Source organism: Motacilla alba, chromosome 7 (genome assembly GCF_015832195.1).
Source record: "Motacilla alba alba isolate MOTALB_02 chromosome 7, Motacilla_alba_V1.0_pri, whole genome shotgun sequence".
Classification (NCBI taxonomy): domain Eukaryota; kingdom Metazoa; phylum Chordata; class Aves; order Passeriformes; family Motacillidae; genus Motacilla; species Motacilla alba.
In genome coordinates, this window is record NC_052022.1 from 15,562,246 (window position 1) to 15,589,846 (window position 27,601).

Sequence of the window (27,601 nt, forward strand, 5' to 3'; positions counted from 1 at the left end):
CGCGTCCCCCGACGGCTGCCGAGCCGTGCCCGCGCCGCCGCCGCGCCCCGCCGCGCCGCCAGGGGGCAGTGCAGCCCCCGGCGCGGTGGCTGCCGGGAGCTGTAGTCACGTGGGCCCGCCGGCTCCCCATGGTAACGGCGGCGGCGGGTCCGGCGGGCGGTGAGTATGGCGGCCTTGCCGTCCCGGGCAGCGGGGCTTTGCTCCCCGTGTGTCTGCCTGGGTTGCACCCTCAGAGTTCCCCCGCTGGGGCGTAGGGCCCTTGTCGTCCCCCCGCTGCCTCCTCGGCCCCTCCGCCCCACAGCCGTGCCCGGGCCCCGAGGAGGCACCTCGCTCCCGCCCGGGCCTCCCCGCGGGGCTCGCCACGGTGCTGCCCCGTGACCCCGTGGGGCTGGGGGGCGGCTCGGGGGCGCTCTGGGGCGAGACATGCTGGGGTTGGCGGCCTGGGCGGCGCTCCGGCGCCAGGATAGAGCATCCTGGTAGCACCTTGGGCGTCAAAGTCTTTCACTTGGAGAAATGAGACACACAGCGTGTTCCCCGGGCGAGCGGCAGGGAGGGAGGGCTGGCTCCCCAGCCACCCACGGCCCCAGGGAGCCTCTCCAACGGTACTTGGCGTATTGGGATGGAGCTGTGATCGACCAGGCCCAGGTGTGGTGCTGGGGCATCTTGGCTGTCCATCCTTTCATTGGGGTCTTGGCTTGGCTGCTCTCGTGTTGTAAAAAGGAGCCGTTGAGTCTGAAAGATGAAAGGCAGAGCTGAGTTGAGACAAGGCCCGAGTACTTCCTGAATGCCTCCAGGGTTTGGTCAGGGAGTGAGGAGTGAAGGTGTGGAGAAGCCCTGTGTGCCAGCCTCCTGTGCAGCTGGGCTGTGGATGGCTCCTGGGAGGCAGAGTTCAGTCCCACAGTTACACATCGAAACCCTGCCTATGTGACCCCCTGAGGCTTGTCTTTCTTATTGTGGTGTTCTCCTCACGGAATGGGCAGATGACATCTAGTGACTCCTGGATAGTTTGGGGGAATTTACAATCGATTGTTTGCCTTATTGTAGTTTTATAGAGTAATATTTCCACAATTCTTACTGTTTGTATCCAGCAGATAGTAGCATTTGTCTGTCCTTTTGTTACTCTCTTGCTGCAGTTGTTTTGTGTTAGGTAAAGTTGGTTGATGACAATTGCCCCCTCCCACACCTCAGTCGAGGGGTCCTTCTCAGCACAGCAGGGATCGCATTTCCAGGAGGAGCTGAGGGGACAAATGTCACCATCCCCGCATAACAGCACCTGCGTGGAGATGTCAGATCAATAACACAGGTTGGGGGCTTTGGCTGCTGTACCAGCCTGGCTGGGTGCCACTCCCTGACATTTCCCAAGTTCCTGCCATGCATCGAGTCTGGGAGTATTTGGCAGCTTCTCACCTTGAGTCTCTGTTTCTTCTCCTCTCCTGAGCCCTGAGAGATTGCTGTATGGAGTAAGGGTTGTGCAGTGGCTTCAGAAGAATTTTTCCCAGCCCTGTCAGGACATGGAAGAGTCCTCAGCACATACTGAAGGACAGATCTGGGAACCTTTTATTCCGATTGCAGCTATGTTTCAGTAAAAAGTATCAAGAACAAAAGGTGGACTAAGAAATTATGTGTTTTGAACTAATTGGGTAGTTCTTGTGTCCTTGCTGTGTGTTGATATTTTATACTTGTTTCACTCTCTCCAAATCCTCCACATTTATTTTTCTGTTAATGGCTGGTCTGCCTAAGATCAGATGGAGCTGTGCTGACTGCCCTCAGATCCGACACTGGTGGCCAAACTCTTCCCAGGTCTTGCCATGTAATTCTCTTTTCTCCCATCGTGAGGCTCAATTGAAAATGCTGTCCCTTCAGTTCGGATCTTCAGCCCATTCAGGAATGGGCTGTAGACCTCCTTGATGAAAGGCTGTTAAACACCTCATGATTTAGCTTGTTGCTTTTAACCCAGACTTGTTTCTCTGCTCTTGTTTATGCTGCAGTACAACTGCTTCTGTTGCCCATGTGATGAAAAAGTACAGATCGGGTGGGAGCAAGGGCAGGCACTTACCAGCTTCACTGCTGGGGAAACAGAGCTGCATGGTCTGCTGTCACCGTGCACTGCATCTGCTACAGGGGCTGGGGAGTCTGCCAGGGAGAAAAGTTGATATGCTTTGACAGCAACAGGAACTCCATGCTCTGCCCTTTGCTGTGGCCCCTGCACTGTCTGGTGACAGCCAGGTCAGCCCTCCCGAGCTGAGCACTGAGCCAGCCCTTTATTTGAAGTGTCCTTGGTGGACACTATAGCCCTGGATTTTCTGCCTCTTGTGCCAGAGTTCCTCACCTCCTCTGGCAACTGTGCTTCAATGCCCTTAGAGTGGTGGGAAAGTCCTTTGTGGAGTCAAGCACATGAGCCTTCAATCCCCAGCCCTCTGTGTGTGCATGGAGGGAGGCATTTGCTGCAGTGCAGGGTGAGGTGGAGGCTGGATTGCAGCTCTCCCATGGCTTGCTCCAGCATCCTGCTGTCCCTGAGGTCTGCCTCTACCTTGGGAACAGGAGCACACACCTGAGCTGCTCTGTTTCTCTTGCAGGGCAGTGCTCTGCTCAGGTAAAAGGTCGTTTCAGGCAGGCATACACTCCTCATACTCCCTCTATTCAGTGTGGAGTGGAGTTCAGCACCACAGCTGATGAATGGAAATGACCAACCCTGGCACAAATGTAATCCTGGGATGCAGGTGGAATTTGCTGATGCATCCTCACAGAGGTTGATTTCTCACTGGTTTTGTTTGTTTGTTTGTTTGTTTTGGGTTTTTTGTTTGGTTTTTTTTGTTTTGGTTTTTTTTTTTTTTTTTTTTTTTTACCTGAGTGGCCACGTAAAAACTTGACATCTTGATTGGGACAGAAATTGGTTGTCATCCTCTGGATTTGCACACAAAATGTGGTTCTGCAAGGATGGTAATGAAGCTGAGAGGGAACAGTGATGCTTAACTGTGTGGCAAGGCAGCACACCAGGCTGATGTACCCAACAGCATTTCTGCAGTGGCCAAGCTGCCTCTGAGCTCTTGGACAAATTGTGGCCAGCAACGCCCTCTGCTCTTCAGCTTGAACTTGCTGGTGGCCTCAGGTGCTTTGGCTTGGTGTGTGACTGCCCTTGAGGCCACTAGTTTCTTGGGGCCGATGTAGGGGAGGGAGGGCTGTTTCCATGCTGTTGAAACACAAGTTTGTACCTAGCTATGAGCTGTTGGAGCACTTTTAGGCACCCAGTTGGTTTCAGATCAATGTTGTGATCTTGTTCAAAGTTTTAAATTTTTGAAGGCATACAAACCCTTATTTTTAAATGTATATTTGTTTTAAAACCTGTTTTTTTTGCATTGTTGTTAACTTGCTTGTTCAAGCTTTAATCAAAAGTCCCAGAGCTGCGAGTGAGTAACTTGGTGTAAACTCAGGTCTTGTTTAGAAAAAGATGTTATCCTTTTTAATAATAAAAAACAGAACAGAAAATGCACCCTGCAATGGCATAGAAAACAATAGCAATTGCAGTTGTCTAATCTCTTTTCCTTGTGATTTTAGGCTGTGTGTGGCTGACAGCACATTATCAGGTCAGCTTGCAGTGCATACATTTACAAGCTCTTGTTATTTTAAGTGTGTCACCAAGCTGCACTTAAAATAACCTCCACCGCCAAAGTCTTCTAACAGTGGGATGATGTGCACACCCGGGCTCTTGAGGTCTTGTCCTTTCCTGTTTGGAAGAGGACTGTGAGGAGCTGCCACGCTGTCATTAGAGGAACACATGCTGCAGTGGGGCTCAGGCTGGAAGAAAGGATTTTGACTGCTGCATACTGGGGTGTGCAGAGGCTGGAGTGCATGTTGGCCCTGTGCTCTAGTGGTGTCGCATTTGTACAGGCTGTGGCAGTGCTCCAGCTGACGTCTCAACACTTGCGAGCAAGCTGTGTGGCAATTAAAGGTGCTGGCAGAATAATTGTAAGCAAGTGCAGCTGTACAGTCACTCCAACAGTGACAGCTTTGGCCTCTGTATTGTGTGTCAATAAGTCCAAGCCAAAATCCATTAATTACTTGGTTGGGTTTGAATTCCAGCCTGGCCAGTTCACCCAGGGCTTTTCCTAGCTCATGTTTCTACAGTAAAATTTCAAGAGTGTTATTTTATTGCCATTGTGAGATGCAGAACAGACTCCAGCTCCTTTCTCATAGAGTTGGGTTGGCAGAACTAGGGATTGCCTCAAGCTGTGACCTTTTTCCATCCCAAAACTCCAGCTGAATTAAACATAAAGGGAAAACTGGTTACCAGCAGGGATTTACCCTGGGGCTTTACCCTGGGGCAGGTGACATTCCTACCCAGAGCTACAGAGATGTGGCAGCTGCTGTCCTGTTGTGACCACAGCCTGGCACGTGAAGGCACCTCCCTCCATCTCCATCAGGTCTCCTGGATGCTCAAGCTTTGTCAAGCTGTCCTTGCAGTAAGGATGGGAGAGAGTTTTCAGGTGGACATTAGAGTTGGCTGTGCTGGCATGCAGGAGGTGTGAATGGGGGGGAAGGACAGGCAGCACGGACTGGTGCTATCAGTCTGGATGCATCCTGACCTGCCCCCTGTGAGGGCATCTTCCTTTCATCCTTCCTGCCCCCCCTGTCCCTATCTCTGAGCTTCTGTGTCTCCACAGGGAAACAGTGATGGTGACTAGCTGTTGGCCAGCCTAGGCCTTACCTGAAAGCTGTGCTAAAGGCCCTGCAGCTTTCCTCTGCAGCCGCTGCTTCCTGCACACCCCTCCCCTGTGCTGGCCCAGGTGCTTCTGCAACTCCATGGCAAAAGTGTTCTGGAGCGGGGCAAGCTCAGCACATCTTTGTCTGCCACTGTGGGGCTGGGTTCCAGGCAGTGTTAGCTAAGGCTGTGCCATGCCCAGACCTCCACCCTGGCAGCCACAGCTGTCAGCAGCACCCCCGTGTCTGTGTCAGTCACATCTGTGCTACCGTTGTCACTTACTCCAGATCAGGGTCACACAGGACTTCTGCTGGCATTTTCACACCTGTGTATAAGCTGACTGTAAGATTCACAGCCCTTGTTACAGCTTCATTAGACCACATCACTTTTATTTTTACAGCAAGATGATCCACTGATAGCTGTAAAGCCGGGTGGAGATGAGGTACAGATGGCTTTCACTTCAGGCTGGTTTTACAAGGTCATTCACAGCCGGGTGAGAGTGCAGGTGATTGCCAAACTGGCAGTGCAGGTGGTGATGCCACAGTGACAGACCCTCTAGGCAGGAACACTTTCATTCTCCTTGGATTTTAATTTGCTCTTTAACACCTATGTTCACTGGTTTGCTAGGGTCACTTTGTGGTCCGAGTGTGCTTGTGAGCTGTGGGGGGCAGCCTGTGCAAGCCAAGCTCCGCTCCCTTGTTTACTGGTGGAAATTTGAGCTGGGCAGGTGATGGCATCTGAGCCACAGCTTCTTCGCTCTGTGCTAATCGCTGTGAATGTCACAACACAGCCAGGTTTGCTGCTGGGGGCAGATTGGGTAGCAGTGGAATAGTGTTGTACATCTCACTTGTGGGATTCTCTTCCCTGGGGTTTGGAACCTCACTGGGTTGCAGCTCCCACTGGGATGCAGGTGCCCTGTCCTCATCAGGAGTTCTCAGTTTGACTGTACAAGCACTAACAAGCAATGCAGCCCCATGGGTGTGGTATGGACTCGGCACTTTCCATATTTCCTTGCAGAGCTTCACAGGGTAGCAGCTCTCCTTGAGGATGTATAGCTCCTATGGGATCCTGCATGGGATGTTCCATCTCCTACATCCTCTGGCTGAGATGCTGCTGACCTGGTATGTGCTGGAGTCTGGAACTGATTCACAGGTTGAGAAGGTCTGGCAGGTGTAGGGCTGTCTGACCCAGCCCTGTGGTGGTGTGAGCTGCTGTGATCGTGCTACAGAGCAGCTTCAGGGTCTCCAAGCTACGCTATAACTGCTGCATCTGAGGCTTGTCTTTCAGGTGAGAAAGGAGTGTATATGTGTATGGCAAGAAAAGGAAGAGTGTGATGGTTGATGCACTGCTTATCCTTCTTTTTATACCTTTTTTTTTTTTTTTAACATGCAAGCATGTGAGAGCTGGAAGGTGGAAGAACCAGCCAGCCTGCTTGGAATACAAATTCCTATCACAGCTGTATCCAGGGGCCCTCCAGGCATGTGTTAAAGCAGTAACTGGCTAGTGGTTTGTTTTCTCTTTTCCCTTCTCCTCAGGCAAGAGGATGTTGCAGGTATGGTGCAATAGTTCATTCTAAGAAGATTCAGGACACTTATATCTACAGTTCTGTGGTCTGCCAGTTTGGTCCTTGCAGGAGACTTTTCTGAAGGATGGCAGTGGGGAGAGATCTCTGTGCACAGTACCTCCAATCTCTGCTGGAAACAGAGGTGTTGATGTTAGAAGAGCACTGCATTTGGTTCTTGCTGCCTTCTCAGTCCTGAGCTCTATAGGAAGCCTTTAGCCCTCACTAAGCTTTTCTACAAGAGTGAGAAACATGTTCCTTTTAAAAGCAAGGGCTGAGGTTCTCATCTAGTTGTGTAATGTACTGAGCTGAAGCTTTAAGGAGCAGGGAGAAAAAATAAGCAGATGTTTTGGCATTTGTGGCAGAGTCAGGAGGCTGATGTTGGAGACACAGAGCTGTAGGAGTGAGCTCCAGCTGCCATGTAGGTCCCAGGCAGGCAGCCTCTTGTTGCAGACAGGGTGACTGTGCTGGAGCTGCTACCCCATGGCCCTGGCTGGTAGTCAGGCACCCCCGTGTGTTTGCAGGGTACAAGCTTTCCTGCAGATGGCTCTCTTTACATTGTTCTTTGCATCCTCTGGTTTCATGTGAGATGCCAGCCATTCTTTGACTTGGTCTCCAGAGACTTGGTGAGCTCAGTAAATGGGAGATGTGGTTTTCATCCTGCAGGAAAAACAGCTCACCCTGCTTTCCTCATGTGGCATTAGGCTGGGTTCTGTGCCCTGACAGGACAACAGTGTCTTTCATGCTATCCTTTTGTTTCAGGCCAGCAAAGATGCTGCTGTAGATGACTGACTGAACCTCAAGTGCTATGGCTCTACATGGCGTCTGCAGGACCAGACCATGCTAATGTGGGCCCCAAACAGCAGAGGAGCATTGGGCTGGAGTCAGGCAGCCTTCCGGCAGAGAGATCTCAGCCGTGCTGGCCCTGGCGCCTCGCTCAGCAGCAGGCGAAACCCGTCTGGAATTTAGAGAAGAGATATGCGAGTGCTTTCCAGGATCGCATCCTGCTGCCCTCAGGGATCCCTCTGCAGCAGTCCTGCTTCTTGTGCTCACCATCACTATGCCACGCACAGCCCACTGAAGACAGCCTCCAAAGCCCTCCAGGCTCTGGCTCTGCCACGGGAAGGGTGATGTCTTCCCTGCTGATGGAGCCCTGCCTGCTGGCAGAGGAGCGCTCTGGAACTGGGGTCGAAGGCTCTGCCCTCAGCTCAGGTCAGCAGGCTGCCAGCTCCTGTAGACCAGTGCTCAATAACAACTCCTTCCTACGGTCAAGCAGTGCTAAAGTGCCTTTTCTGCAGTCACTGAAGATAAAAAAGGTGGAAAACACCCGGAGTTTTCCTGCTACTTCATGGTCCCGCTCCGGGGATAATAGAGACAGCTTCCCTAGCAGCCTGATCGACAGGGCAGTGACAAACAGCAACGTTATGTCAGAGCAAAACAAAATCTCCACCCATACCCCTGTGCCAAGCAGTGCGATCCTCAGGAAGGATCAGTGCTCGTTGCAGGATGCTAAGGGGAGACCTCACACCTCAAAAGAGAAGGAACCGGAGAAGAGCCTCTTGAAGGCTGTGCAGCAGCCACCTAGTCAGGCTGCCACATGCAGAGGCTTTGGGTGCCAAGTCGAAAGTTCTGGCTTTATGAGTGTGGGCAGCCTGTCCAATCAGAGCAGCAGGAGGAGGCAGCATGCCAGAGTGCAGATCACCCAGAAAGAAACCATTGCTCCCCTGAACTTGGAGCTGGGGACCCATCGCCTTAACAGTAACTCGAGCCTTACTGCCACCTGTGATGCCGTTGCCCGCGCTGAGCGGATCAGTGTCCGTCCCTTGGCCTCGCGTGCCGGCGCTCCCAACTGCAGCACCGGCTGCCGTCCCGTGGGTGTGCTGAGCCCTCTGTGTGCCGGGGACCACCTGGCAAGAACAGAGTCTCTGCACTTTGCTGCCATCTCTGAAGTGGCAGCACAGGTGTCCACCATCCATCTGGAGGAAGAAGAGAAACGGGCCCAGGCCGTGGTTTCAGGAAAGCTTAAGTGAGTAGAGGCAGGAGGAGGAGGGAGGCTGCAGCAGGATGTGCCAGGCTGGCCGTTGTGTCTGTGTGTGTTGGGAGAGGATGTGCTGTGGGCAGTACGAAGTGGCCGTAAGAATAACCATGGGCTGTGTCCATGAGCAAAACCCAACTGCAGCATCCTAGTGGGTGGGGCACCTTCCTGCAACCCCCAGCTCGACTCAGGCACTTGGGATGGCTCCAAGCTGTTCCATTTTCTCCTTCAACCACAGCATAGAATTACTGTGTGGAATTTCTAGTTTGTTCTCCTCAGCTGGGGGGCCCTGCCTGCAGTGGAAAGCTCTGCACGTATGTTGAATAAAACCTGCTGTTGAACCAGGCCTTCCTAGTCAGAGACATGAGTTCATGAAAGAACACAGAGCTAATACAGGATAGAGAGGGTGTGAGGACACGAAGCTCCTGCTCTCCTGCTGGGAGAGGGTGTCATTTTTCCTCCTCTTTCTAGGTAATCTGGAACCTGTTCCTTCTCAGTGTGGTCTGGGGCCTCTCCATCTTGCTAGCTTGGGATGAGTGCTTGTACATCAGCACTGGAGAGGGCAGTGCCCTCATTCCTCTGCCCACATTATCTCATGCTGCCTCATGGGCTTCTGGGTTTTTGGCCCCAGAAAGCATGTGCCATTCCTTTTGATGTGATGTCCTTTGTCCCAGTGCTACTGCTGAGAAGTCACTGCTGGAGCCAAGCCATCCCCAGAATGAAGCAGAGGAAGATCTTCCTGATGGTCTGGATGAGAGCTGCAGTCAAGAGGAGTTTGAGGACAGTGAGTACTGGTACCCCAGGGAGGGCTGTGCTCCATGTCTCAATGTGGGGAGTGCAAGAGCTGTCTGGGAGCTGGGGGTCAGCACAGCTGCCCTCCTGTCTTACATTCTTGCTGCCATATCAGGATGTACTGAACCCAAAAGTGATGTAACAGCAAGGAGGAACTGCATGGGTTCCTTCCGGGGGCAAGCTAGGGCTCACCACTGTCCTTCTTCAGAACTTACCCATCTTGTCTCAGTGCAGGGCTGTTAGCTCTGCTCCCTTCCCTGCTTTTACGACCCCAGTTGGTGGGCAAAAGCCAGGATCCAAGGATTTTGGGTAGCTGGAAGGTTCTGTCTCCTGCAGCATTTATTTCCTCTCTTCTCTCCCTAACTCTGTGCATTCAGTCCTCATGGAGACAAAACTTGAGTTTATTTCCCCCTGCAGGTGACTCGGATGCTTCCTCTGATGCTGATGTGTTGTCCAGCAGCTCCGTGACTCCTGCATCCAGGTTAGTAGCTGTAAACAGTGCACTGAACTTGGTGTATTTTTCCTAGACTTGTCACAGGACCTGAGGGAATGGCCTGAAGTTGTGTCAGGGGAGGTTTAGGTTGGATATTAGGAAAAGGTTCTTCACCCAGAGTGTGGCTGGGTGCTGGAACAGCTTCCTAGGAAGTGACCACAGCTCCAAGCCTGACAGAGTTCAGGAACCGTTTGGACAATGCTCTTGGGCACATGGTGTGACTCTTGGGAATGGTGCTGGGCAGGGTGGGTAGCTGGACTCAATGATCCTTGTGGGTCCCTTCAAAATCAGCATATTCTGTGATTCTGTCATCTTTGTCCTCCATGGGGACAGAGGAGATGGTAGCATGTGGGGTAAAGGAGTGAAGATAGGAACAGATGTCCCAGCCAGAGCAGGTTTCCTTGCTACCCTGCAGACTAGAACTACTTTCTTGCTACAGGCAGCAGTCTGTAAAGTGCTAAGCGTGCATCCACTGCAGCAAAACAGGGGTCTTAATTTCATTGGCACTGACAGTTGCTGAGTTAGGTTTACTGGATTAAATTGTGCTCTTGCAGTGTCATTGCCCAGCAGATGAAGCAGAGTGCAGGTGTCCTGGGCCAGAGACTGCAAAATCTCCTTGGGAGTTTTGTGTCTCAGCATAGCATCCTAGAAACAAGTCTAGAGCCTGGGTTTTTCTTTAACTTTTGGGAGAATCTTTGTCTGGGGAGCACTGGTCAGCCATTGGTCGTCTGAGGCCTGCCTTCATGACTCCTGGCTGACCTTTGTTGGACCTGTTTTTGCCCATCCAGCAGTGGGAGCTGGTCTTGCACCAGGGCTGCCTCAGGCTTTACTGTCTGCCTGACAACTTGCTGCTTCCCATCATGTAATCACTAATCTGGGAGACGAGCAAGGCTTTCTGTGAGCAAGTGTTGAGCCTTAGGGTGCTGCAGGGCTCTGGGTGTGCACACATGGTTGTGAAAGTCCTGCAGAGGTGATGTAAACTGGCCCAGCAGCTGTTTCTGGCAGGATGTGTCTGGTTGGCCTTTGGGGCAGATGGGGAGAAGCAGTGCTTGGCTAAATGCCTCTTTCAGCAAGGAGGGAGGGGTGTTCACCACTTCTTTGTGCAGGCTGTGTGCCAAGCCTGGCCTTGACACCTTTGCAGCTATCTCCTGCCTTCAGTTTGTGTGGGCAAAACCAGTTTTGTGCCAAAGAATGTTAACCAATATAATCCTTTGCCAATTAATAAACTTTTAATTATTGATTTCAGTACTGAAAAAAAACCAACCCCAACAAACCAAGGAGGCAAGGGGTGGCCTGAGGGATTGGCAATATTGTGTTCTAGTTCCTTTTCTTTTGCTGCTCTTTGTTCTTTATTGGATTGCTCTGGTAAGGTGTACATATAGTGGATAAAACTCCATCCCTCTTCCCTGCAACACAGCAAAACCATGAGGGTTGCAACAGTTAAATAATATGTATTACAATCTCCATCCCTTGTTCCCTTGGACTAGGTTATAGAGTTTGTCATGTAAAAGACTCCACTCCTTGCCCCAGAAAATCAGAAACTCCACAGTGGGTACTTGGCATGTGCATTCATTGCAGACTCACCCCCTCATTGCTGCAGACTGAGTTACTGACCTTAGTGCCCTCTGCTTGCGCCACATTGCAGTGATGGTGCAAATTCCTGATACCCAGATTAAGGCTCCTTCCGGCTTCCCTTTTCCTTTGTTACTTTTCACTTTTAGCCAGCTGCCTACTGCTTCATCTTTCTTAGGAATTGCATCGAGTGCCTGGCCCAGCCTTCTGAGGCTCAAGACAAAGTGCTCAAACCAGCTCTTGTCTGCAGTTTATTCCCTAATGTGCCTCCAACTATCTACTTCAGTACTCGGGATGAGACAGGTGAGCCAGGGTCTGCTGTTGCACAAGGTGAGAGTGGCCAGCCCATTATTAGGGAGCAAGTGGTGCCAGCACACAGCCTGGAGCTGGCTGGCAGTGGCTGTCCTTAACCCTTCCCATGATGACACCCAGCACTGCTGTGCGATCCAAATGACTGCAGTAAACTGTTACTTCCATTGTCTGGAGCATGACTCAGGCTGCCACTAAATGTTCCAATGTCCTGGATCTCCCCCCGCTGTGGAGTCTTCTGCTCCATGACAGTTTTGCAAAGAGAGCTATGCACCCTCATCTACAGGCCTGGTGTCTGTGCAGCAAACCATAAGAATTTTGCAGCTGTAGTAAATCCAAGTATTGTGTTTGTTTTCCTTCAGTCTTTAACTTTTTGCCTTCCTAGTGGAAAAGCTGCCTTGGGAGCAGAGGAAGCTGCTGCGATGGAAAATGTGCAGAGTCACGCCTAACATAGTGAAGCAAACCATTGGCAGGTCCCACTTCAGAGTTAGCAAAAGTAAGTTGGGAGGCAGCATTGTGTCCTTCCTTGCCTCCAGCGCCTGGACACTAGAAGGCAGCATGCCTGCAAAGAACAGAGCAGAAGCAATACAGGCTTGGCACTGCAGGATGGTGGGTTCAGGTTTTTGCCTGTCTGACCTGCAGTATCCAAGATCTGTGGGTCCCAGCAGGGCCTGATCTGTCTCTTGGCTTGTTGCTGGCACAGTCTACAAGGGCTTGCTCCTGGGCTGTCAGGAACTGAGTCAGATGTGAGGCAGGTTTGCTCTGGCTTGCCACTCTGAGTAGGCTGACCCTCATATAGTGCCAGGCCCAGCGCTGCTGCTCCTTGTCCCCATGTTGTGAAGTGGAAGGCATCTACTGTGACCATAGCCAGAGTTCTCAGGGTTGGGAATCTTGTCACTGGAGAGATGTATTGGAGAAGCACTAAGCATTTGCAGCTGTGATCCATACTCTGGAATGTGATCTCCTGGAAGTATTTATTGGACTCCTGCATGTATCAGAAGACCTCTGCACATTCTATTTTGGGGCTATAATGAGACATGGAGGGCAGAGGAAGTCCTAAGGAGTTATGGCGTGCCTACCTGTCCCTCAGCAGCACAGCATTCATTAGCCAACTGCTTTATTTGCCAGCTGTAATGCAGAGAAGTCAGAATGCTGGGGAATTAAAGGCATTCCTTTGACCCTGTACCTCTTCAGGTCTTTGCAACCAGTCGTATTTGCAACGATATGACCCACTTGGTTAACTGGATGCTGCTCAGCTCTTGCTTTGGCAGCTTTGCAGTAGCGAGTATGAGTGCTTTGTGCTATAGCTGTGCAGCATGCCTGGCATGCTTCTGCTAGCCCAAGGAGATGGGGTGCTGTGGGTTGAGAGGGCGTTATGGGTGGCAGGGTACTCAGTCATGGACTTTTCTGTTTTTCCTGCAGAAAGCAGTGACTGGCTGGGTTGCTGGGGCCACCACATGAAATCGCCTGGCTTCAAAGCTATCAGGGAGCACCAAAAGGTAGGGGCTGTTTTTTGCTGACCTCCCTCATGTGCATGGAGAGTGTGTTGGAAGCAATTTGGGTGCCCTTCTCCTCAGGGCCAGGTGTTTGTTGTGCAAGCTGTCCCTGTAGTATCCCTTCCAGAATTGGGAGAGGAGTCCCAGAGACAGGCATAACTGGATTACCATCTCTGCTGTGAGGGTGACAGTTGTACAGACTGAGGCTGTAGCCAAATTGTGTTTATCTGTGAGCTTCTCTAAATTCAGTCATTGCTGCTTAAAGCAATGCAGTCCTCCTTCTGGCAGAACTGAGGGGTAGGGACAATGCCCTCACTGCCAGTGCAGTGGCATGTACCTTACTCTGGTCACAGAAGAGTCAGGTGTAGCTCATGGCTTGAGAACCTGTGAGGGACCAAAGGTTTGGTATGTGTCACACATACAGGCCTGTTCTGAGGAGCTGCGATGCTCTAAATGAGGTGGTTTGTCCCTGCAAAGCTTCAGGAATAGGTGGAATCAGTTTGGGTGCAATCTTGGGAGGGGAGCAAAGACTGTTACCCTGCACTGTATTCACAAAGGACGTATCCTCTGCCAAGGGAGCAGGAAGGGGTGAGCAAGAAGTTGGGGATGCAGAGAGATCTCATAGCATCTGTGTTCCTTTCCAGCTAAACCACTTCCCCGGTTCATTTCAAATTGGAAGGAAGGACCGTCTGTGGCGCAACCTGTTAAAGATGCAGGCTCGCTGTGGGAAAAAGGAGTTTAATTTCTTCCCTCAATCCTTCATCCTGCCCCAGGACATCAAATTACTCAGGAAAGCATGGGAGGAAGGAGCTAGCCGACAGAAATGGATTGTGAAACCAGTAGGTGTAAAGCAGAACTCAATCCTCTGTCTTTTTGTAGGTGCAGGGAGAAGATCTGATCCTTTCTTGTTTGTGTTTTGCAGCCAGCATCAGCAAGGGGCATTGGTATCCAGGTCATCCACAAATGGAGCCAGCTCCCCAAAAGGAGACCACTGCTAGTACAGAGGTGAGTGAATATAAAACCAAGGTTGACACACAGCCTGGGACCTCTTAGTGTCTTGTATCTCTGGCCAATTCTGGGCCCCTACCAGTATGTGGCAAAGCAAAAGTACCTGATTTGCATCTGGAGATTTCTCTGGAGACTGCCTGGTTCTCCTGCTGCTGGAAGTTTGGCTCTATCAGCTGCAGCTGGGCTTACTGGAGTGCTGCTATCTTTGTGCAGATATTTGAGGTCTCAGACACAACTTGGTTTCAGGAGCTTTCTGGAGCTTCTGTCTGGCAGGTGGACAGCTTCAGCTCTGCTGTGATCCAGCTCTCACTGCTCTGTACTCTGGGGTTTGGCATATTTGGAGACAAACAAACCTTATCCAGTTCACACGAACACAGTGGGAAGAGAAGTCCCAGGGAAGAGGTGGCAGTTGTCAAAGATTTGTTCTTATCCAAGTTAGAATGGTTCAGTAAGAGCCTCAGTGCATGTAGATGCAAAGGATTTTCTTGAAATAATGGAGTTCTCAATCTCCTTCCCCTTCTGCAGAAAAGTGGAATAGTTCATCTTGATTTGAGGTTGCTTTCTGGGAAGATTCTTGTGAGAGCAGGAGAACTCCAGTGTTTGGTAGACAGGGAGCTGTTGTGTTTGCTTGTTAGTTCTCCCTGTCTGCTTTCCATGCAAAGAGATAAACTTTCCTATGGAAAATCATGAAGCTCTGAGATGAATAATTAAATGAGTTGGATTAAAATACCCAACTGTTTCTGCTTACTGTACAAAACCATCTGTGGTGTACTGCATGTCTGAGATGTTCTTGAAAATTGTGATCAGCGTTGTGGGTGTGGAAAAGCTACTGTGCCTTAAAACTGAGGAAAATGTCTTCAAAATGGAACTGAGCAGAAGGAAACACTGCTTATGTGCTGCAGGAGCTCCTCGTGAATGGGAGAGCTGCTCTTTCTCTCATTTTGTCTGTGATGTGATTAACTCGGAAATGCTGTGCAAAAAGGCTTCTGCATTGATCCCTTCTTTTGTCAGGGCTTCTGAACTGGGGGTTAGAGATGTTCCTGCATATGAAAATGCTAACCCTTATGTGCTTACTTCCCTCTGCAGATATCTGCACAAACCCTACCTCATTGGCGGGAAGAAGTTTGACCTGAGGATCTATGTTTATGTCACTTGCTATGATCCCCTCAGGGTCTACCTGTTCAAGGATGGATTGGTTCGCTTTGCCAGCTGCAAGTAGGTTGTGCTGGGGGCTGCCTTGGTGCCCAGGCACCTGTGGCTGTGGTACCTGCCTTGGCTGGGGCAGGAGGGAGTCAAGCCCTGTAAGGGTGATGCTTAAAGCTGTATCTTCCTTGCTTAAGAGGCAGTGTGGAAACACACGAGGTCGCTGCAGGTGACTGTTGAAAGGGAATCTGAGAGGATGCTGCCTGTATCCAACCTTCCCATGAAAGATAGCTCAGTGTAAAGCAGTTCTTGAAACACATCATCTGCGCTTCATTCTGCATAAAAGCTGGCACACCAGAAACTGAGACATTTCTTCCAGTATTCATTGTATTGTCTCAGGCTGTTGCAGTTCCATCAGTGCTTCTGCTCACTGATACTCTGGCTTTTATTTCTTGAGGATATGCTGTGAGGGTGGGATTGCATGCCACTGTCCCAAGGCAGCGTATTCTGTCTCATGTTCTGTTCCATTAGCTCTGGGGCTGTGGGGACAGAGAGCTGCAGGCAGCAGGGCTGGTGGATGGCTGAGAGTGGTCTGAGATGAGAACAAAGTCTGTGCCTGCCTCGTGGACCTGGGGACTTCAGTCTCAGGCAGCTTGTGTTCCTCTTGCCTTCTCCAGGTATTCCTCTTCAATGGAGAGCCTCAGCAACAAGTTCATGCACTTGACCAACTACAGTGTGAACAAGAAGAACACAGAGTACAAATCCAACTTGGATGAGACTGCTTGTCAGGGACACAAATGGTAGGTGCAGCTTTTAGGGTACAAGGCAGCTCTTTCTATTTCCCATTAAGTCAGACTTTTTTCAGTATTCTTACCCAAAACTTGAACTTGCCTACTGTATCATATGCTCCCACTTGGGAAAGTGGAAGAACAGAGTGATTTTAGCATGAGTTAGTGTCACTGGAATCTGGATGGTCTCCCTGGCTTGTGACTCATCCTGTCCACAACTGCTTGACCTGTAAGTACTGTTCATCCTGCCTGTGTTTGTGCCATTCCCTGCTTCCAACACTGCACTTATCCCTGCTCATTCATCCCCTTCCCCTGTTGTGGGGGTAATGGGGGTGATGGGATGTGGTTAAAGCAGAATCTGATTGGTTTTTGTTAGATATTGAATGGGTGATGCTTAAATGGCTAGATGGGAGCTTCTGCCCATCTCATTCTTGACTTTGCTGTGGAGGCAGAGAAGGAGACTGCTCTGGTTCAGAACTGTTAATTTATGTGCTACTCAGTGGGAATAGGAGCAGTGGTGCTGTTTCTAGGCCTTTGGGAGGAAGGCTGCAACTTTGCAGGAGTTCCCATTCCTTGCTGTCCCATGGGTGAATGGATGCAAGCCCCAGGAACTTGTCTCTGATTCCATGGTGGTGTTTGAACCCTTTTAAAAATAGTGCAGGATTGAGTTCTCAATTCTCAGCCTGGGCAGGGCTACTGCACTTCAAAGAGAGTTGCAGAAGATGTTTGGCTGTGGCCAGATCACTTAGACCTGGACCTGCTCCACAGTGGTCTCTTCCTCCACTGGGACTTTTAGCAGGGTCTGCTGCCTCTCAGCAGTTGCAATTGTGTGTAGGTGGGATTGTGTGGGTTTCCCATACTTGCATGCAAGTCAATGCTGGCTGCTCCTATGTTAAAGATAATCGTGGCTGTAATCCACTCCATCTTGTGTGCAGGAAGCGTGACCTTTGGATTCCTGGCCATTAGCCACATGGTCTCACTTGAGAAATATCTCAGCATCCTTGGCTCAGTGTCAGAGTAGCTTGCAGCACTCAGTGTGGTGTGGGAAACTCCTGTAAAAGCATAGATGCTCCCCCATACCATCTTGTTACCACATTTTTCATAAATTCATTTCATCCCTGAAGCCTCAGTGAAGTGGCTTTAGCTAAAACATTTTGGGGTCTTGTTGGATTCCTGCTGAGCTGCTTTGCAGTGCTGCGGGGGAAGGCCTGCAGGAAGGGGAGGTTTGCTGAGGACATGGAGGGGGAGGGAAGAGAAGATCTGGGCCTGACTTACCTTGCTCATGTGCTAATTTGGGACTGTGCTGAGAGAAGTCTATGACAGACTCATGTTCCTAGTAGCTTGGGCCTTCAAAACCAGGGGCCAGGCTGGGGAGAGCAGCAACTAGGAACTGAGAGGTTTGAGGATGTCAGGAGGATTGCCAAGCCAGGGAAGAGCACTGTCAGGGTTCCCCTCTGTTGCTTTCACCACCAGCAGCAAGGGGCTACATGCTGGAATCCAAAATGCAAGGAATTCTGAGATCTTTGGGCCTGTAAGCCAAAGCCTAAAATTAAACACAGGATTTGATCTGAGACCTTGGCAAAAGCTTCCTAACTTAAGTGCTAGAAGCGAGAATGTAGATTTATAACTTGAAACAGAGACATGTTAAACTAAGTGGAAGAAAATTTAGAGTTTTAGAGTTTACTGTAAATTTGTGTGTCACAACATGATTGGCTAAGAAAGCTTACATTGTAACATGAGTCCATAAGACAAAATATTTAAAAATTAGGTCAAAAACATAAATATCCTTGTTAGCAGTGTTTTATTAGTCAATAAATCCTTAAAAGATCTTGTAAGTAGGGGTCTTTTGACCTTCTGAACCATACAGTAAAAGATGTGAACCAAACTCACCCTTCCTACCTATGTAGAAGATAAAAAAATAAACCACATCCTCTAAAACAACTCAGAAATCTTATCTCTAACTCATTCAAAATTCCTTCAAAAATCCACAGAGCTACCTCTTTTGCTTTCTCTCTCACAGGGCACTCAAAGCTCTCTGGAGTTACCTGACCCAGAAAGGAGTTAATAGTGAGGCCATCTGGGAGAAGATTAAGGACATCGTTATCAAAACCATCATTGCGTGAGTCTTGGCACCCCTTGCTCTGTGTGTCTGTGAGGTGGACCTTGGCCCTTTTGACTGTCCAGTCCCTTCTCAGCCTGGTCCTTTTGCTCTTAACTGAAATGGTATCACTGCTGTTGGCTTGGTATTTCTCTGCAGATCCCTCCTTTCATCCTGTTACTTATGCTCCTGCTACAGTAGCTGCAGTGGGTAAATAGATCTTACATTTCCATAACCTGCCTGAAGGCCAGGAAGGTGCAGTGTACCCAAAATTGCTCAGCTTGCCACCCGCTATCCTGATCTGCCTGGAAGCCTGAGAGAATGGTCCCTGGTGCAGGATAAATCTTGTATTCAGAGGTGGATGCTACCTGACACAGCAGGGACGCTCAAGATGCAGTGCTGCATCCATATGTGGTGAGGCAGCAGCAACGCACAGGCCTGTCTTGGTCCCTCAGCCCACCTGCTCCTGCAGAACGTGGCTGCATTACACTTCCAGAACTGTCAACACGTGCTGCAAACAGCCAGAGCTCTGCTGTCTGTCTGACTGTCGGAAACAAGCATTTTTTTTCTTGGCTTGCAGTTCTGAGCCCTACGTGAACAGCCTGGTGAAGATGTACGTGCGCCGGCCGTATTGTTGCCACGAGCTGTTTGGGTTTGATATCATGCTGGATGAAAACCTTAAGCCCTGGATTTTAGAAGTCAACATTTCCCCAAGGTAAAGCATATTCTGAGCCACAGCAGAGTAGATAATGGCCTTTCTTTTACTACAAAGTGAGTTTGGCTCGCAATGTCCCCTGTAGCCTGTGCTGAAAGATCAGGGGCTTTGAAGCCTCCCTTTCCCGATCGCAGGAATCAAAGCCCTCCCTGTCTGTGAAGCCTCCCTTTCTGCAGTTCAGAAAGCTTTTCTGGGCATGCTCCAGCTAGAGCCAGGGAAGAGTATGTTAAAAAAGGAAGGCAAAGAGGGATGTGTCTTGTACAGAATGGGTGATGGCAGAGATTTCTCTGCGTGGGCAGAAGCAGTCAGCAGTTCCACTGCCTCGTGCACCGTTCTTTACTTCCTGACCGCATCCGGCCTTGTGGTGTCGGCTGTGCAGGCAGGGCTGGGAGCTGCAGTGTAACTGAGCACGGCCCCTCCTGTCTGTCAGAGTGGGTGGGCATGAGCTGTACACAGAGCCATGTACACGGGGCTCTGGGGATGGATTTGCCTATTTCTAGCAAACTTGGGAAGAGATGGAAAAATTACCTATTTCTGATAGGAAACCCCCCCTTTAATGCGCTATTGCCAGGATTTTTTCTCTCAGTGTCTTGCAGCTGGTTTCACGAAGCAAGGGACAGGCTGGTGTTTGTGTCCCAGTCAGTGATAAACCAGAGATTGATCTTGGGGCCATGGGGCTCAACACCTCTATTCTAGCACTCAGGCTGCTGTGATGCTTCCTCTCTGCAGCCTCCACTCCAATTCCCCACTGGATGTGAGCATCAAGGGCCAGATGATTCGGGACCTCCTCAACCTCGCTGGTTTTGTTCTGCCCAGCACGGACAGTGTGGCTTCAAGGACACAGACAAGAAGTGGCTCTACCTACAGGTTATCCCCCTTCTCTGTCAGAGAAGCAGGCTTTTTTCTTGAGGGATTTCATCTGGGGGGGCTGCTTGGAGCCCAACAAGTGCTGGCTCCTAGCTGTTGAGAGCCTGTGCTTGCTGGTGGTTCAGCTATGGGCCCAAAGAGCTTGCCTCCTTGCCTGAGTATCTGGTTCCTGTGGCCTCTTCAGTGCAGAAGGATTTATGCCCTCTCTGAAGGTCCATATTTGGAAGTGAGGCCAACATAGTTTGTGCTTGCTCTGCAGTTAGTCAAGTCATGCTCTCTTGTTCTTCCCCCTGCCAGAACTAATGTGATGCTAAGTTTCACTGCCTCTCTGTTTGCTTGGAGGACTGGCTGGCTCTGTTGGGGCTGGATCCACTTACCCTCTGACTTACCAGAACTGACATGCTGCTGCCTGGAGCAAGAGGAGCACCTGTTATTTTGCAAATACTGGCGTGATGAGTTCTTTAGGCAGGACTGCAGGTGTCACATGCTGCCAACCTATGGGTGGAGGTGTGCGCAGTCTTACTTCGCAGCTAACATGGCTGTTTTTTGCAGAATGTTAATTCCTGGGTGTCTACCCAGCCGGGCCCCTAATACTTCTGTGTTTCACCACAGCTAGGGCTTATCCTGGTTTCAAACCTGATGGCTGGAAGGAAACCAGTCTGTTCCCTGCAGCAGAGTAGCCACTGGCCATATATCACTGAAGGATCAGCTTGCTGGGTTAAGCACCAGCATGCATTGATGTGTGGGCATGCCAGAAGATGGGACTCTTGCCCTCTGAGTGCCCTGTGCCTTCAGTGGAGAAGATTGGAACATGGGTCTGTTCCAGATGGGGAGCTCTCACCAGCTCGTCTGCAGTGCTTTGATCACATGCTGGTGTGCCACTTCCAGTGGAAGTGCTGAAGGGCAGGTGTCCTCAGAAAGACCTGCAGGGGATTAAGTGGATCCTTAACATGGTTCAGATGATGCATTACCAGATTTCTTGCATCCAGAGGCAAGCTTGTTTAACTGTATTTCCTGCCCTGGGAAGCATATGAAGGGGTTTTTTTTGCTTATGGGCAGAATTCCAGTAGATCTGCATGTTCCCCAAGCACCATGCGGCACAGACTCAAGGTTCTGCTCTCCCTGTTTGGATCTGCACACAACTAATAAGTTTTGCAGCAGCAGAAAAAAAAAAAAAAAAAAAAAAATTGTTGATAGATGGGTTAAAAGGTTTTCAACAAGTATCTCCCAGATTCTGGCATCCCCAAATGGTTCAGTTGGTGCTTAGAATGGATGGTTGCTGGTCAGATAGTACAAAAGGCCAGGACTTCCCATGGCAAGTGGCTGAATTTGAGTCCTGAGAGTACTTTGATATTGCCAGAGGAAGTTTTTGATCTAAGAATTCTCTTCTTCCTTATATTGTACCAGTAATGGGTACTTGCACCTCCATCCCTGTGCTTGCAGTTAGGAAGCTGTGTTCCAAGTGGGATGTAAACATGAGATCCCACCAGGCTTCATGTGCTGTGAATCACATCATGGTGTGTCTTTGGCCCTTTTGCATCCTATGTGAGCGTGAGGTGATGGCTCACCTTTTGGGTGAAGGAACACTGAAATGCCTTAGTGAGGGGCTGGCAGAATCCTCCCAGTTTCCCTGCCCACATCCTCCCCAGGTTCTGTGCTGATGCACAAGGCCATGGATCCATCACTGATCTCAGAACTAGTGAAATCCTTGGAGACAGTGTTCTCTCCTCCATGTCATTTTCATGAGGGTGTCATTACTCTGTCAGAAGTTGCTGGGAGCAGCTCTGCCATGACAGGACTTTGTCTTCCCCACTTAAATGCCCTATTGTCTCTCTTGTGTCCTCAGTCTGGGCAGTGCTTTGAAGGAGAAGTCCAAGCCAATATCTGAGCATTTGAGAGCAGAGAAGATGAAGAAGGCCTATTACTTGATGCAGAAGATACCTGACCAGGTACAAAACAGCCTCCTCTGTTACTTGCAGCACCATGCCAAGCCCATGTCCCAGCCAGTCCTACATGTCTGTCCCTCTCCAGATTGTGCTCTTCTCTAGCATCAGCCAGATGATGGGGTGCACTTGGGCTCCAGCAGGTTACAAGACAGCTGGTCAGATATAAACTGGGTTTGCTTAAGCCACAGTCTCACTGACTCATCTGTACATTAAAATAGATGTGTGCTGAAGGGCCCATTACCCACCAGTCCCCAAACAGAGTCTGAGCACTGCCTGCTCCTCCTTATGTGTCTGTGCAGCTCTTACAGCCTTTGCCAGCTGACCCCTGTGCTGGGTTAGTAGGGCCACTGGCCTTGTGTGCCTCCTGCTAGTGTATTTAAGAGAGGCTGGGCTGCAGAATTGGTGTTCTCTTCAGTTCTGTGCAGCGCTGGTGCCACCATTGAGCCTAGATTCCTTCCACAGCTTCCACGTGGCCTTTGTCCCAAAGATCTCAGACACATGGAGACCTCTGCTTGAGAGATACTTCTCCCTGACCTTGCGTTGCTCTTGTCTGCAGGATTTTTATTCTTCTGTCTTGGACATCCTGACTCCAGATGACGTTCGCATCCTGGTGGAGACAGAGGATGAGTATTCCCGGCGCGGGCAGTTCGAGCGGGTGTTCCCCAGCCACATCTCCATGCGGTACCTGCGCTTCTTCGAGCAGCCTCGTTACTTTAACATCCTGGTGACCCAGTGGGAACTCAAATACTACTTGAATAGACACAAAGGTAACTGCCCTGCAAAGCCTGGCACAGCCACCTGACTCAGGCAGGCTGCTTGCCAGCAGTCGTGGGAGACTTGTGAGCTATGCATGTTGAGGGGGAGCTGCCTGCCTGCATACTAACCCCCAGGAAATGTGTTACCTTCCCAGACTGCTTCAAATATCACAAAGAGCTTATTCTGACTTGATGAGAGGTGATGACTGTTCTGGTACGCACAGCACCAGCACTTCTACTTGCCCTGGGTATGAAGCAGACTGGGATTTTGCCTTCATCCTGTAGCTTTGGCCTCTTACTGTGTTTCTCTGCTCTCTTTTGATGGAGAAACAGCTGGATTTGCTGGGTTTTGCTCCTGACAAGTGATCTGTGAAGGAAAAATTGGGCCTGTTCCCTGGTCTCCTGCAGCTTTCTAATTGATGAAAAACAGTCAGCGTACAAATGGAAATTTTTCCTGAACACTAGAAATCTAGCTAACATTTCCATCCTTTCAGGACACAATACTGTATTTTAATAAAAAACACTATCCTTTAATGAGGCATAGCTGGGCTGTACCAATTCCTTCTCACCCAGGGTTGCCTCTATCAGGGCAGCAGTATAAACTGTTTGAGGGAGAGAGTCAGTGAGGTCTAGCATGAAGGGTTACAGAAAATAAAAACAGACTGTGGCTGAGGGCTTTCCATCCAATATCTGATCTAGATGGAGAGGCTTCTGGAGGAGCTGGCCCTCCACTGCAGTGACTGTATGTGTGCTCCTCACCTGGCTATCAAGGAGAGAAAGAAGAAAAATGCTTTTGTCACTTTTCCCTGGTGTTAAAGCAAGTATCAAAGGGGTCAGTAACAGTCTTTCACGGAGAGATGGTAACATCATAGCCTTCTCTGGCTGTGTTGTCAGCATGTGTCATCCTTTGCCTTGCTAATATCTTTGCTGGATGATCTTCTATCAACTGGAAGAAAGATTCTGTCATCGTCCTCACTGAAGTGCTGCCCTGAACTTTGCTGCTCAGGCAAGGGTCCTGGTTCAGTGCTCCAGCTTCCCCAAAGAAGTCAGGCGAGCAGATTTCCTCTATCCCATCACTGCTCTTTACCTCTGAGCAGAGCTCACCCTCCCCTATCCCCTTCCTGTTCCCCTGTGTTCCATGCAGCACTCCTCTTTCCCTAGCCAGCAAGATGCAAAGCCCAGGCTGGTGCACAGACTCAGGACAAGGCATCTGAGCCGCCCTGCTCCCCTTGGCCCCCAACATGTGGAGGTTTTTTACAAGGTTCTGGGGCTTGCTGAAAGGTCACCAAGGAACAAGCTTTGGACAGCAAGGATTTCTCCTGCTGTCTTATAGAAAACTACAGTAATGCCAGCTGGACAGCATCAGTGGACTAGCCATTGCTCTGCTGGTTCTTAATCCTCAAGTCACCCTAGCCTTCTGCTAAGAAAACAGGATGGGAGTAGTCCTGGATTTCTCAATATTTTTGGGTTGGCCAAAAAGCAGGGTGCTTGGCTGTAGTGGGGACAGCTAGCAGGAAGCCCTGGAGAAAGTGGAGCCTGTTCAGTGCAGTTGAACACATGGCTCTGCTTCAAAATGACCTTGCTGTGTTCTGGAGCACCATGTCTTGTGTGTGGTGAGAGGATTGGTCCCTTCCAGTCATACCAGCGATGATCTCGGCTTGTGCCAGTCTTCCCCTCTGTCAGGGATGAAGTCTCGGCCCATCTGGAGCTCTGGATGGATCTCTGTAGGGTGGAGATGATGCACTGGGATGCTGCAGCTGATCAGTGCTGTGCAAGGAGGAGGTTGCCTGAGCTGCCCTCCTCTGGGAAAGGGGTTGATGACAGCAAAGCTGCTCTACATTTGCACAGTGGGAACTTTAACCGGTGCAGCCCAAATCAGGTACTGTTGTTGGCAGGCACTGGGCTCAGGGGGACAGCCAATCTGGTCTAATTCGGCAAATCCTGTGTTGCCCCAGTTTTCCTGTTTCGCTGAGCCTGCTGCAAGGAATGTCTTGGCTCCCTGGGAGGAAGGCAAGCACTGCAGCAGCCCACGCACTGATGTTTGCTCGTACAAAGGGTGAACGCCCTTGGTTTACCCCGTGTTTGCTGGCGCTCAGGCACGTGTTCAAGTAGTTATTGCATAGCATGTTCTATGTGGTCAGTGCAGCATATTTGCATGCCCTCAGCTGGGAAGGCTTAACTCTTTGTAAACCTGGCTGTTCGTTCTCATTTATTGTCTTCTGTCACTTCCCAGGTCTGGAGCTACTGAAGAACTGCTGTGTCAAAGGGTACCACACTGGGGCAGGGATGGATTTGGCCCAAATGGTGCGTATAACTGTGGGTAAGGCAGGCAGAGAATGATTGATTGTTTACCTGCACAGAGTTGTGTAGAGATCCTGCTTGTTCTGCTTCCTCTGGCTCCTGTCTTACCTGTTTGCCTTCTTCCCTCTTTGCCAAGGCCTCCAGGAGTCTGGAAAAACCCATGCTGCCCTATTTCCCACAAACATGAAGTCATGAACAGTATATCAGATCTGCAAGTATTTTGCATCTGAATATCCTTGGGTGCACTGGGCACAGCCCTGCATACTTGGCACCTATCCTGACCACTGTTCCTCTCTGTGAGGGAGTTGTCTGTGTCTGTCACTCCTGTGCCTTACAGCAGAAGGCTACTCTGAAAAAAACCCACTCTTGACCTCGAGATGCTCTACTCCCACTTTCAGCAGAGGGATTCATTAAGCAGAGAGCAAAGATTGCTCTGTTTGCTATTCTGGGAACAGTCTGGTGGCAGTGACAATGCGCAGCAGTGAGGCAGCTCTAGCTGAAGCTCTCCAGGGCAGCCTGTGGCAAAGCACAGCAGGCTTGAGGGATTTTTGCCATCACTTAAATAGCCATTCTGTTGTCTTCCTCTCCTTCCACAGTGGTCATTGCCAAAGTCGTTCTTCCTCCAGAAGAGTAGCATTCAATCAAATGGCTTCAGCAAACTGGGGTGAGTTTGCACTGCCTGTGATGTGGCTTTTGGACTGGTGTCCTGGTAGAAAACTGGCAGCCCAAAAAGCAGCTTTATTAAGGGGAGAGGAGCAGATTGGTTTGCAGGCTCTGAAGCCTCTGCTCTCTGAGGAGCCAACAGATGGAGCTGGCATGATGTCTGTGCAACTGGGCATGTCTCCTTGGCACTGTACATCCAGCTTGGATGGGAGTGAAGCTCAGAGCAGCCAGATTAGGTGATGCTTGGAGCTGTCATGATCAGAACATGCTGACAAGATATTCCCCGCAGTGGAACTTTTATCACTTCTGTGGACACTGATGTGGTTAACAGTGAGCAGAGGCTCTCAGCTGCAGCACTGGCTGGGGGAATAGGGAAGTCTCCAGGTCTGTTGCACTCTCCCAGCTTCCTCAAGCAAAGCTGGGCTGCTGACAGCTTCCTGCAGAGGTGGAGGACTGGAGTTTGTCTGGGTGAGACAAAGGGAAGGGGAGGCACACCCCTGGTCTCTGGTTGTAAGAGAAAGGTCATCACTGTTCCTGTGCTGAGGCCAGGGTGGAGTTGGGTTTACACCCAGACAGGGAGACTAAGCTGTGACCCTGCAGTCCCACTGATACTGGGATACCTGCTGGGGTCAGTGGCACTGCCTGGAATGGGAGATGGACTAGGGCCTGGCAGCCCTATCTCTGAGTCCATGTGTCATGATACAGCAGACGATTATTGCACCATGGTCCTTTTGGTCCTTTCTCACTGTCCCTAAGAAGCTCAGGGTCTCCTTTTTGTTGCAGTGCATGCCTCCCTTCACCTGGTGAGGATCTCACAAGATGCCTGGAGCCCAGCCCTACTCAGAGCTTACCTCTCAACAAGTGCACTGATGGAGCCAACCAGAGACCTGCTGGCTGCCTCTCTGACACTGCCCTGGTGATGTGACCAAGCAGCCACCGTCCCTCCCTGGGGACACATCAACCTACCTCAAAGGAAGAGACAGGAGCTGGCTCTGTAGAGCAAGGACTGTGGGAGCCCTTCGCACTGCACCCTTAATTTGGGGCTGCTTGTAGAGAGAGATGCTTTCCTGGGCAAAGAGGAAACCTGTGTGACTTCATTTTCTAAAACAAGTGGCAAAGCTTGAGGAAGTGAGGCTATCTGGCCTTTGCCCTAGACTGTTCTAAAAGCCTGACATGGTGGTTTCTTTGCTGTGTAGGAGCTGGCTGAGCCTGCCCTTCTAGTCCCCAGTCAGCACAGGCCGAGCCCTTGCTCGCTTGTGTCTGTGTCCTGAGCTGCTGGCAGCTGAGCCTGCTCTTGCCCTGCTGCAGCCTGGCCCCTGGAGATAAGTCCCCAGTCCTCATGCCTGGGAGAGAGTAAAACTGCCCAGTTTTATCCTTTCTGAATGTCTGTGCCAACATCCTGCCCTCCCCCACCAACAGGCCCTGCAGGAAACCTCAGGCTTGCACATTGCAGCTCCAGAGAGACCATGGGTACCAGTGTGGCTCCAGTTTGTTGTGGGGGCAGTGGGGCTGCTGGGGAGGGAGCATCCTTCTCAAGGCTCCTGCAGCATGTGTGCATGGACTGCAGGCTAGTGCTCTTCTCTTGGGTCTGCTCTGTATTTTCCCTTTGTTTCTCAAGGATTTCTATTAAATTTTAACACTCAACCGGTTCTCATCTGCCTTCCTTTCCCTGACTTCTTTGTGTCTGGTGGGAAGCTCACCACTTCCCATGGTTCACTAGGCTCTGATACAGGGAGGGTTTGTGTTACCATCCCACTTCCCTCTCCTTCCCAGAGCTTGGGGTAATTCTTGCTGCCCTGTGGCAGGTAAACATACCTCCCTGCATGGAAAAGCAGCTCCCAGCATAACTGCTTTGGTCTGGAGTCTTCCTTATGTCTTAGGGACCATCCTGTGCATCATTAATCAAGAGGAACAGTTCAGTCCAACCTTACAAGAGAGGTAGGAAGGGTTGTGTACCCAGAGCTGGCCCTTGCTGGTTCAGGGTTCTGTCCCCCCAGTATGGTAGGTGAATGCTGGTGCATGGGCAGGTTCTTGGGGCCCAGAGAAGGTGCTGATGTGTGGGCCCTGGGTCTGTTAGAGAGCCCTTCCCTCCCCTCTCCTGCCAGCCCACCATTTCCCAGTGCTGGGCCCTGTTTCTCTGGTCTCCTTGGTGACAATCTCATCTCTCCTCGGCTTCTCTCCAGCACCTGAAAATAGCCTCCGAAAGTGGAGATGCCTGCTCCCTTCCCTGCTGCCAGCACCCGCGATGGCCAGGCTGGTGCCAGGCTGCTCTGCACAGCACAGCTGTAAGGGTCTGGCCCCATGGGCCCCTGCACCACTGCGGGATTAGGACCACCCTGTGAGCCAGCACCGAGGCCCCG

The 27,601-nt window shown here is 50.6% G+C and overlaps 1 protein-coding gene across 1 annotated transcript; it reads left to right on the plus strand.

Annotated features, from left to right (window-relative positions):
• The first annotated feature begins 28 nt into the window (after positions 1 to 28).
• TTLL4 (tubulin tyrosine ligase like 4) lies at positions 29 to 26,889 on the plus strand. Its single transcript, XM_038143166.1, has 19 exons — positions 29 to 159; positions 7,023 to 8,286; positions 8,970 to 9,079; positions 9,505 to 9,568; positions 11,331 to 11,455; positions 11,847 to 11,957; positions 12,884 to 12,960; positions 13,602 to 13,796; positions 13,880 to 13,962; positions 15,052 to 15,180; positions 15,786 to 15,908; positions 17,917 to 18,015; positions 18,575 to 18,709; positions 19,439 to 19,576; positions 21,423 to 21,525; positions 22,079 to 22,289; positions 24,511 to 24,581; positions 25,175 to 25,242; positions 26,025 to 26,889. Exons 2-19 carry the CDS (start codon positions 7,079 to 7,081, stop codon positions 26,164 to 26,166), a joined length of 3,192 nt encoding a protein of 1,063 aa, XP_037999094.1. The 5' UTR covers positions 29 to 159; positions 7,023 to 7,078; the 3' UTR covers positions 26,167 to 26,889.
• Positions 26,890 to 27,601: the final 712 nt, after the last annotated feature.